This window comes from Cupressus sempervirens, chromosome 7 (assembly GCF_028749045.1).
Source record: "Cupressus sempervirens isolate cs-2001-9-10 chromosome 7, ASM2874904v1, whole genome shotgun sequence".
NCBI lineage: Eukaryota > Viridiplantae > Streptophyta > Pinopsida > Cupressales > Cupressaceae > Cupressus > Cupressus sempervirens.
In genome coordinates this window covers 43,608,473-43,618,712 of record NC_143124.1, presented here as the reverse complement: position 1 = coordinate 43,618,712, position 10,240 = coordinate 43,608,473, and the positions used below count along the sequence as shown (strand labels likewise).

At 38.1% G+C, this 10,240-nt stretch overlaps 1 protein-coding gene across 4 annotated transcripts in view; it reads right to left on the bottom strand.

The window, feature by feature from the left end:
• Positions 1-6,766: 6,766 nt before the first annotated feature.
• The window catches only part of LOC149545366 (uncharacterized), a 106,214-nt gene continuing 102,740 nt past the window's right edge, over positions 6,767-10,240 (bottom strand). The window contains exons 3-7 of one of the 4 annotated variants that reach the window (XM_089790630.1): positions 8,025-8,122; positions 7,846-7,931; positions 7,655-7,758; positions 7,386-7,544; positions 6,767-7,209 (exon numbers count right to left, since the gene is read on the bottom strand). In XM_089790630.1, the coding sequence (XP_089646756.1) occupies positions 7,013-7,209; positions 7,386-7,544; positions 7,655-7,758; positions 7,846-7,931; positions 8,025-8,122 (644 nt within the window). In that variant the 3' untranslated portion in view covers positions 6,767-7,012. Of the gene's footprint in view, positions 7,210-7,385; positions 7,545-7,654; positions 7,763-7,845; positions 7,932-8,024; positions 8,123-10,240 lie in introns of all 4 variants that reach the window. The other 3 variants (XM_089790631.1, XM_089790632.1, XM_089790633.1) reach the window with 3 other exon arrangements.

The following is a 10,240-nucleotide window of genomic DNA, read 5'->3' as shown; positions in this document are numbered from 1 at the left end:
TTCACATTTCTCCTGTGCTTGCACCACACTGATCTCCAAAAACATGTTGCATTTGTAGCCTCTGCTAACACAATACTGTCACCTTAGCCAATCTGACCTTGATAGCCACTCGTGTCGTGTTCTCTGCTTCCAACACCTGGGTATGCTGAGCCAAGTGTCACTCTACTACCTTCAACTGGATGATCAGCTCCTCTTGAGCTCCATGCATCCACCAAGATAGTCTCACATCAAACACCTACTTTGAGTGCCTCAAAGCGTAGCATCCCTCTCGAAAGGCTTATCTAGTGCCCTTTCCACCCCTGGCATACAAACACTCCATGCCTGTAGCAACTCCAAGTCTCATCAACTAGTCACACTTCCCACAACTGATAACTGCACTGACTGGGGGTCTAGGGGGCCTTGCCCCCAGCAGGGTCGAAGGGAAATGCCCTCGTGAGGTCCTAGGGCAGAGCCCCAAGCACGCAAACCCACACAAAACTCCATGGAACACTTTTTTTGTAATTTTCTTCCAATCCCATACTCTTTTTGCCAACGGCTTATGTTTTACTACCTTTTTATGTCTTTGCTTTCCCTTCGATATCATACGTTACTCATTCTGAACTATTTTGATTTGTTGTCTTTTTTTTTTTCTTTTCTTTTTTTTGGAACCTCCTATGACCCTTCTTTTGTATCTACCCGTGTACTGCAATCTCCTTACCTTCAAAAGAGTCTGTTTGGTGATCTCAGACTTCTATGTTGTGTTACAACCTCACTGCCAACATCGTACGGTGTACGGCTACTCAATGTACTACCTCTACAAGTAGTCTGTATGGTAGAGTATGTTACCGTCCTTGCTTGGTCGTACAGTCCCCCAACATTTCCCTTTAGTGCTCCTTAAACTTGTACATCCGTACGGCCCATATGCCTATATTTCCCTTGTCTGTACAGCCTCTTTGTTCCTAGTTTAATTATCTTCATTGTACTATACAGTCGAGTCACTGTTTTTGCTTTGTATAGGACCGTACGATCAAGTCGCTTTCCCAATGTCCATACGGTCTCCTTCATGGTCGTACAGTCAAGATTCTCTTCTATCCAACGTCCGTACAGGTTCTTTCGGTATGTGGTTGTACGGTGTTTTCCTCTATTTCCTGTTGTCATACGGTCTTTGCAACTAGTCACAGTCAATGCTCCCTCCTAGTACTTCTGTATGGACCGTAGGATATGGTTCTAATGGTCTTTGCTTGATATTCAATGGTCTTTAATTTGTATGGTCGTACGGGAAACCTTTCTCTTCTTCTAGTTGTTCCTCCATACATCGTACAGTACTTTCTCCTTCTAGCTATTGTTCTTTTATGTTCGTACGACCCTATACTTAACCTTCTTGCAGTATAGAAGGTCATACAGTATTATTGCAATGTTCTTCCTTTCCTGTCAACGTCATACAGTGCTATTCTTGAGTCAATCCTTTTTATGGTATGCTACTAAAAGACTCCCAAATACCATACGGTGCCTTCTGTCATATTCTTACTTATCCCTACTATGAAATTTTTTAATCCTTTATTATTATTTACACTTATTTTACATATATACACCAATATTTATTAATTTTTAGATTGTCTCTCAGTTGCTCATCCATGGAGGTGCATTATTTCTTTCATGATAGACTTTCAACTTCGACCCCTTCATTGCATTGACTACTTCCTTCCTGTCGAGAGTCCATAATTTTATTGCTTTGTTATCGCCCACTTCACAGATTTTATATGGCCTGGCCCACTTTATTTTAAATTTGTCCGGTTTGATCTCGTTGTGCCCATTATACTATAGCACTAGTTGTCTCGATTGAAATTTGTTCAACTTCAAGTGCTTGTCGTGCCATGCCTTATGCCTGTTTTGTATAACCTTCGTGGCACATTGTGCCTGCAATCGTCACTCATCAAGTTTATTTAAATTATACCATCCCTCCCTCAGACTTTCCATATCTCCAAGCTTGTTTCCAACTACAATCCTCAAACTTGGTACCATGAATTTCGTCAGTTGCCACTCCTTGCCATCAATAACTGTATTCTTGATTTTAGAACCTTCACACCGTACTGCTGAAGTTTTTATTAAGCCCTTCCTCTTTGTTTCTTGTGCAGATCGTACAATGTGTGCCTTGCTACCAATACCTTTCTACTAAATTCGTGGTGCGGTGTAACATTTTCTTTATGCATGGTCCATTCACCGGGTACCGTACGATGGAATCTTTCATTTTGTTGAGTTCGTATGATATGTTCTTCCCTTCAACTTCAGCCGTAACCGCCTTCCCTTCTTCCGCTTCCCTATATTTCTTCGAACATTCATTTTCCTCTCCTTTCTCACCTTCGTCAACCCTTAACATATTACAACTTGGAAAGAGCTCATAATCCTCCATCTGCTAATGGAATAGGTCGTTCACTGAGTCCAGATCATCGTCCTTCGATCCACCTTCCAACCATAGGACTCCATCCAGTTTAATTTGCTTCTTACATTCGTCCTCTCCTTTTGAATTTGACGATCTGGCTTCTTCTCCCACCATTTGTGTGTGTGAATCAATAATAAATTTGTCCTCTGCTCTCCATTGATAACGTATTTTTCTTCCAGTCATGTTTAACCTTTGCTTGTACAAGCCATCCTCGTCCAAGAATGGTGTCATATCCTCTTCTTTTTAGCGAGATCACTACAAAGTCGAGCAAGAAGGGCTGTGTTCCAATAGTTACTAGTTGTGCCATCACAATCCCTAGAGGCTTAATGCCATGTTGGTCTGCAATTAGCAATTGGAATATGGGTGGCCACAACGTCAGCTGTCCCAACTTCTAGGTATCTTCTGGTAGGACATTTACCCCCAAACCTTCGTCCACAATTGTGTCTGAGAGGATCGTTCCCAATATACCCATTTCTACGACTGTCGGATGCCTTCTTGATGTGAGGGCTAGTAGCATTAGGTCTGCTACACTTGTTCTGCTTTTCTTTTCCTTCCTAGGTTCTTTTGGTAGTTTAGCAGCTGAAGCCATGTTTGTGAGTGTCGTTCGTAGTTGGGGCATCGTGAGGATTAGATCATTTAATTTTACTAGCACTTTAGTTTGTAGTATCTGCCTTATGATATTCTGTTATGCTTAATTCCTCATTGAGGTACCTACAATGTCCCCCTACTCCATTTGTGATTTCTTTGTCTACATCCCCTTCTCAATTTATGCCCGTGCTTCTTCCAGTCTCTTCTTTTCTTCCATCGGATCTGGGTACAACTTTGCCTGTTTATGTCCAATTGCCAGGACTTCCTCTTCGTCCGTTCCTAATTTGATACTGATCAAATTCACTCCTGATTTCGATTTTGGGCACTTGACATCTTCATGGTCTCCAAGACCACACCATCTGCATAACAACTTCGATGTGTTCATTGTTGTACAGTTTCATGCAATGTGGCCCCACAAGTTGCATGCCCGACATTGAACCATCGGTTGGTCATTCGCATCATACTGAATTCGACTGCAGCCCCCATTATTATTGTTATTATTGTTGTTGTTGGTGTTGTTTTGTCCCCTTCTGTTGTTTCTATACCTACCCGAGGTGGCACTGTCATTGTTTGTGTTTCCATTCCCTCTTGACGTTGATGCTTCCTGTGTCAGGAGCACTTGCTGATGGCCTCTTGTTTTCATATTGAATGGGCATTCCTTTGTGGAATCACAGAACTGATTCTTCAAACAGGATCCCTTAGTGTGACCTTTTGTCTTGCATTCTATGCATGATAGCTCATTTTCTTTGGTCTGGCTATTCCCTTTCTACATATTCTTAAATGCTTTCATCATCCTGATCATATCTTTCTGGAGAGCTCGGACCTTCTTATTGCCCTTTTCATCGCCGCTGCTATTTTCAGAAGAGGATTCATCTAAGTCGGATGATCTGCTTTTCTTCTTTTTTGTTTTTTGTTCTCTCTAAGTCCATCGCTCGATTGTATGCTTCAGTATACAATGATGGCGGTACAATCTTCATTTTCCTTTTTAACTTTGAGCGTAATCCTTCTGTGATCCATCTCTTTTTCAGCCCGTCTGCTGGCTTACTTTCCATTTTATTTACTAATTCTTTTAGCATTCTAGCATATACATGGACTGTTTCATTTTTTCCTTATTTCGTGGTGTATATTTCTACTACTATCTCATTGTCGTCTCGTAGCAGTTGATATTCCAGTAATAAATTCCTTCTTTATGTTTTCCCATGTGGTTAGCTTTGTTAAATCAGTGTCAGAAAACCAATCGATTGCTACACCTCGTAAGGTGGCTAGAAATTGCCTTGCCCATTCGTCGTGGTTGCTTTCTCCATTCGTTGTCCAAATTGTTTCGCAAGTTTTACAGTATCTAATCAGGTCAGTCGTGCCATCCCCGTCGAACTTTGGTAACTTTTCCTTTGGACCGGCCATCAGTACCCTTTCTTTTGTTGTGTGTTGTTTGTACTCACATTGTTCTGTACTTTTGTACTGCTCTGAACACCCACGTTACAGACACCTACGTTCTCAAGTGGCGTGAAGGCTTCCTCAAGGACTGGTTGTTTCGACCAAACTGTATCTGCTCATCAGGTGTATCAAGGACGAAGAGTTCACCCCATGCTCGAGTTCCTTCGACACTCCGAGCTATGCTGGTCCTTTCCCTTCCATCTGGATTCCCCCTAGGCGTGTACCAGTTTGCCAATTCTTCTTTTGTTCCTTCGATCACCCTTCGCCTTTCTCGGGCTTCTTCTACCAACCTTTCCGTTGGTCAACTTGGCGACTCCACTCCGTTCGTCAGTGCTCCCGTGGTACCGTGGTCACCTCCTGTGCCACCACTGTTGTACCCTTCGACAAGTTGTTGGAGTCTGTGCCTCCCGTCGCTTTGTTGTGTGCGATTTAATACTTCCTGTGCCACCCTTATATTAATACAACAGTAGTATAATATTGTATATTAATAAATTCATTATAGAGAATTATAAATTAGTATAAATTAATAACTATATATCTAATTTATTGTATATACACTTATTAATTCTTAATACTAATATGCATATGCATTGTTTATTAACAACATTTATAAGTTTATAGTATTTATAAATTATAAATTCATTATAGATAACAAATATATTTATTTATTAATATATATCTATAAAAATTATATATTTTCAAATGTTTGAAAAAGTGCCGATTTATTGTCAATTTTTTTTGCTGAGTTTTTGGCAATTCCGAATTTTTCATATTTTTTGAGCTAGCCGAGATATTGCCGAAACCGAGTTTTTCAACTATGGTTTAGATGACCACATGCCTTCACCAGAAATTTGTTTTTCTTTTGGTTCCGGTTTGATTGCATGGAGTTCCAAAAAGTAAAGCATTGTTGCTTTCGCATCCATAACAGCCGAATATGTGACAATCACTTCAATAGGTACGCAAGCTCTTAAGCTTTTAAAGGTTTTTAAAAAATTCTAGGGAAAGCAAGTTCAACCTATAGCAATATTGTGTAATAATGTGAGCACCATCAAGTAAGCTAGGAATCTTTCATCATAGTAGAACTAAGCATAAAGAAAGAAGTTGAGTTGAAACATATCGGCATCCAAGATCTGCTAGCAGATATCTTCACAAAGGCGATAGCAAAAGATCAGTTTTTGGGACTTTGTGATCAGATTGTGAGCCCTCCTAGAATCAGGGAGGGAGTAGGATGATTGATGCTATGCTGAACATGCAACTTGAATTTAAATTTCAAATCTCTCTCACACTGTCGATTCACCACCAACCATGTATTGTTGGCCTTTTTTGAACAGAACTTAATTAGTATTAGTATGGTTCAAGTAAAGCATGTCTTCCACGCACAATTAGAATATGTGGCAACTTTAGTTAAGTGAAATAAAGCATGCCACATATGCTGTGATTACTCTCAGAATTAGTTCTTCCCAATGATTACATGTTCCTTTGAAGTTATTTCTTCCGAATAAGGCATGCTCAGTATATGCATACTGAATTAGTTCTTCCCAATGATCATGGGTAATAGACCGTTGCTTTACATGCTCTGAAGTTATTTCTTCCAAATAAGGCATGCTCAGTATAGGCATACTTTGAGCAGTTTTTATTAGAAGTAGCTTTCTCTTTGATTAGAAGCTGTGAATTCTATTTATAATCAGCCTACCTATTATTGGTGCTAGTTGCATGAAAATTTGGAGCTGCAACAGAAAAACAGGGTGGAAATAAAAATTGTGATGTGCAATCTCCTAAAAACCAAAGCATCCTCTTATTTGGTGTTTTTGCTGTTATGTTTTTCCCTCTTCTTTGCTGTTGAAAAACAGAGCACTCTTTTTCTCTATGCTGTTAGTTTTGATATTCTTTCACATTCTCCACTGAGAAGCTTCATTGCTCATCGATATCTAACATCCCAAAGAAAACACTCTCAAAACCATACCTTTTTACTTTAACCAAGCTTCGGTTTAGTACGGCACCATGTCAATGCTTTGTTGAGCTTTTCTGTAGATTCAAGCATTATTACATTCAAGGCATAAATAAAGCTTGGGTTAATAAACACGCCATATGAATGTCAAGACAAGCGATTATATGCAAATATATTAGAAGGTGCTAATTTTAGCATTTCTAGGATTTACCATAAAATATTGTTTTGTGAGATCATTCTATAATCTTTCCTCTTTAAATACCCATTATTAGTTCTATGAGAGTAGTTAACTGGTTATATTCAGGTTTTATTTCCTTTAACATCATTTGATCTTGTGAATGCTGATTGGACCCCCCGTGCCGCACTAAATGAGTCAGTACACAAAATTGTAGCATTCATATAACATAAATTATCATCTTTGAAACAAACATGAAATAGTCACAAGGCAAAGTTATGGGATAATCAAGGTACAGAAAAAAGGTAAAGCACACGTTACTGCAGTGCCCGCCTTCAGTAATTTCAGATGCATTAAATAGCATATTCCACGTCAACTCGATCTCAGTAAATGAGAACTAAGATGGAAGGAGAAAATGGAATGTTACATCCTCTTTGATTAATAACTGCTATGTCGTAAGTAGTATTTTTCCAATATGGGAGCTCGACTCCATAATCCTGTGGCTCTCTGCAACTTGTGACAAAGGAAGTGATACGTAAACCACAGGCTTCACTTTGCCTTCTTCAATGGCAGGCCAGACATGATTCTGTACATCAGCAATAATGTGTGCCTTGTTCTCTATAGTCCGAGTCCGCAATCCAGCAGCTGATTTCAAAAGAAAGTTACATACACAAAATTATTATCGACCAATAAGATAGTGCTTTCTATGAGAGCTGCCCATTCCTATAGAAAATGTTAAAAAGAAGAGAAAGGTATGCCAATTTAATACAAAATTAAGTCAAACACCCTGTTAGCCCAAACATTCAATTGCAAGCGTCTACCTTGGATAGTCAGGCGCCTTGCAAATACGCTTGACAAGTTGATTTCAGTGACAGAACCTCCTTGGAAACCAATAATAAATAGTCTCCCATCAAGACCCAAAGAATCTAGGTTTCTCTGAAGATAAGGCCCACCCATATTGTCTAATATTACATCAACACCTGCAATAAGCATGGTTTAAATATGATATTAAAAAAATGTTTCAAGAGCAGAACCAAAAAGGGGTCACAATGCATTAACAACTAATATTACTAACCATTTATGGTTTTACCTTTTCCTCCAGTTTCTTCCTTCACACGAGACACAAAATCTTCTGTCTTGTAATTTATAGCAACATCTGCTCCAAGCTCTTTACAGCGATTCAGCTTATCTTCACTTCCTGAAAAGCCAGTCATTCAGGTAGAATAAAGCTGATTTACACATGGAATACCTTATTAAACAAACTCAACAAACATGTTCTACTTGCCTGCTGTAACAAAAACTTTTGCTCCAATGTGCTTGGCTATTTGAATGGCAAATGTTCCAATGCCACTGGAACCTCCATGTACCTGTTGATATCAGTAGCAGATTTATTTCCAATCAAAATCCACTCTTCCTTTTCATACGGTTCTTGTATACAGTGATTGAGTGTTTTTCATTACCAAAGGAACAAGCACAAATGAGCTACTGCACGGATTGAAATCAGTGCCCAGCAAGCAGATATATAGCCCCTCTGCCTGATCAACTAACTCCAACGTCCCTGATTTATTCTTGAGTTGTTATCTACAAAGCTCAATATGTTATAAAACAATGTTGTCTTCCAACATAAAGAGGCCACTAGCACAGACTGATAATTCTGAGTGATTTGTGTAGCATGAACAAAATGATAAAATCCACTATAGAGTTATAAGAAAACCCTTGAATTGGTGTTGGCAATGGTTTTCTCCAATTGAACTTGAACAGCAGGGATACATACCTGAAGCTATTTTAAAATACTAAGATGATCATGCCATTTGAAATATAAAACATTTCAAGCCATTTCTATCAGTTCACTATTCAGCATTCACAAATCTTAGAGCCCAAGTTTGTCCACAGAAGTTTAGCAAAAATTTAGTGAGGATCCACTTGAACATGTTTGTCAAAGATGGACTACAAAAAGCGAACCAAGGAAGATTGTTTTGCAGTCTTGAACAAAGTTAAATAGAAAGACAGAGAAGCTACCAAAGCAGCCTTGGGAAGAGTTATTGTGAAAGCAATCCACATTACGGTTATCTCCGCCTTCAGACATATGTAGCATAGTTATTCATCTGTGAAAGCTATGAATACCACGAGGATTAAAACTGCAACTTTATAATCAATACCACCAGTAGGAAGAAATTGACAATCTGATAAATTTACACCCATCATGACAATCAATCAAATAGGTTCAAGCCTAGACTCAAGATAGTAACATCAAATGTCAACTACAGTTTGGGCAATTTCAGCATGCTATTTATTTTAAATTTGTAGCAAGTAATGCAAATTTGTATACATGAACTACTTCAACAGGAATATAAATATAAGAAAAATACACGTCTTATCAAAAATAATTTATAAAAGGTCCACAAAATCCTTGTTCATCATAAAAAAAAAAACGGATGATTGACAAGGGTAGTGTTGTGAGGTTTTCACACCATCGCCCCAGAAATTTTGGGCCCCCCCCCCCCCCCGCCTTTTTTTTTATCACCTTGGCACCTTCAAGCCAGTGGGAGAGACTTAGCTTATTTTCACCCGGTTTTCTTTTTACTTGATTTTCCAAAGCCACCAATTCTATCCTTAGGCCGAACAAATTTCAAAATTAATTCCATATTTGGCAAGATAAAATTGTAAATTTGTACTTGACGTTTTCTTTTGAAAATCCGGATATAATTGTGTAAATTTGAATAATCTTTCAAAAAGAAAAAATTTTGTTAGACTTAAGTTTTGGAAAATCTCAAATTTTTCTTTGGTGAAAATTTTAATTTTGTTGAAATAAGGCTAAAATGTAAAAATCGATTTTTGGCTCTAGAAGAAATTTTATTTTATTTTTGTCTAAAAAATTTATTGGCATAGCAAAATCGATTTGGAGAGAAATTGCAAAATATTGGTTTTAATAGATTAAAGTTGCCTTGAAAACATTTTGTCTTTAATGAAATTGGTAATTTAATATTGAAAAATGGCTTTTGGTTAGCCAAAATCCAAATTTAATGACGTATTAATTACTAAATCCTCATTAAATGGAAATATTTAACATCTCCCAAGCACCATTTAATTTCTTTTGCAATTTAGAGCTAAATGGCAATTTAAAATGCAATTTTCCTTTTGGCAAAATTAAATTTTTCAGCTAAGTATTTAATTGTGGGCCTTAACTTTGTTTTAATTTTATTTTTTCTCTCCTCTAGGACCAAGTCGGCTAGCTTGGAGAAAGTGGGAAGTTGGGTATAAAAGGAGGCCTCTCTCCCATTCTTTCCTCACATTTCATTTCTTCCTCTCCATGCTTAGGTGAATTTTGTTGGGAGCAGATTTTTGGTGATTGACAATTTTGTTTCAAGGCAGATTTTTCAGACCTAGGCGATTCCTCTTTGTTAGAATCTAATAAGATTAATAACCCAGAAAACTAGTGCAAAAAGTAAATATCTAAACTATGAATGCAAATGATACAAAATCAAAATAGCATCATAGAGTTAGTCTCCAAGAGAGTAATGCAAATGCTGGTAGCAAAATAGCATTAAGAAGACACAAAAACAAGAAATGCAAATACAAGCCAGGTAGCATGCTTATATAGGCTAGGAAGAGGGAGGAGGTGGCAACACCAACCAATGAGGAGCAACCATCTATCGGACTAAAGATAGCAAAGTAT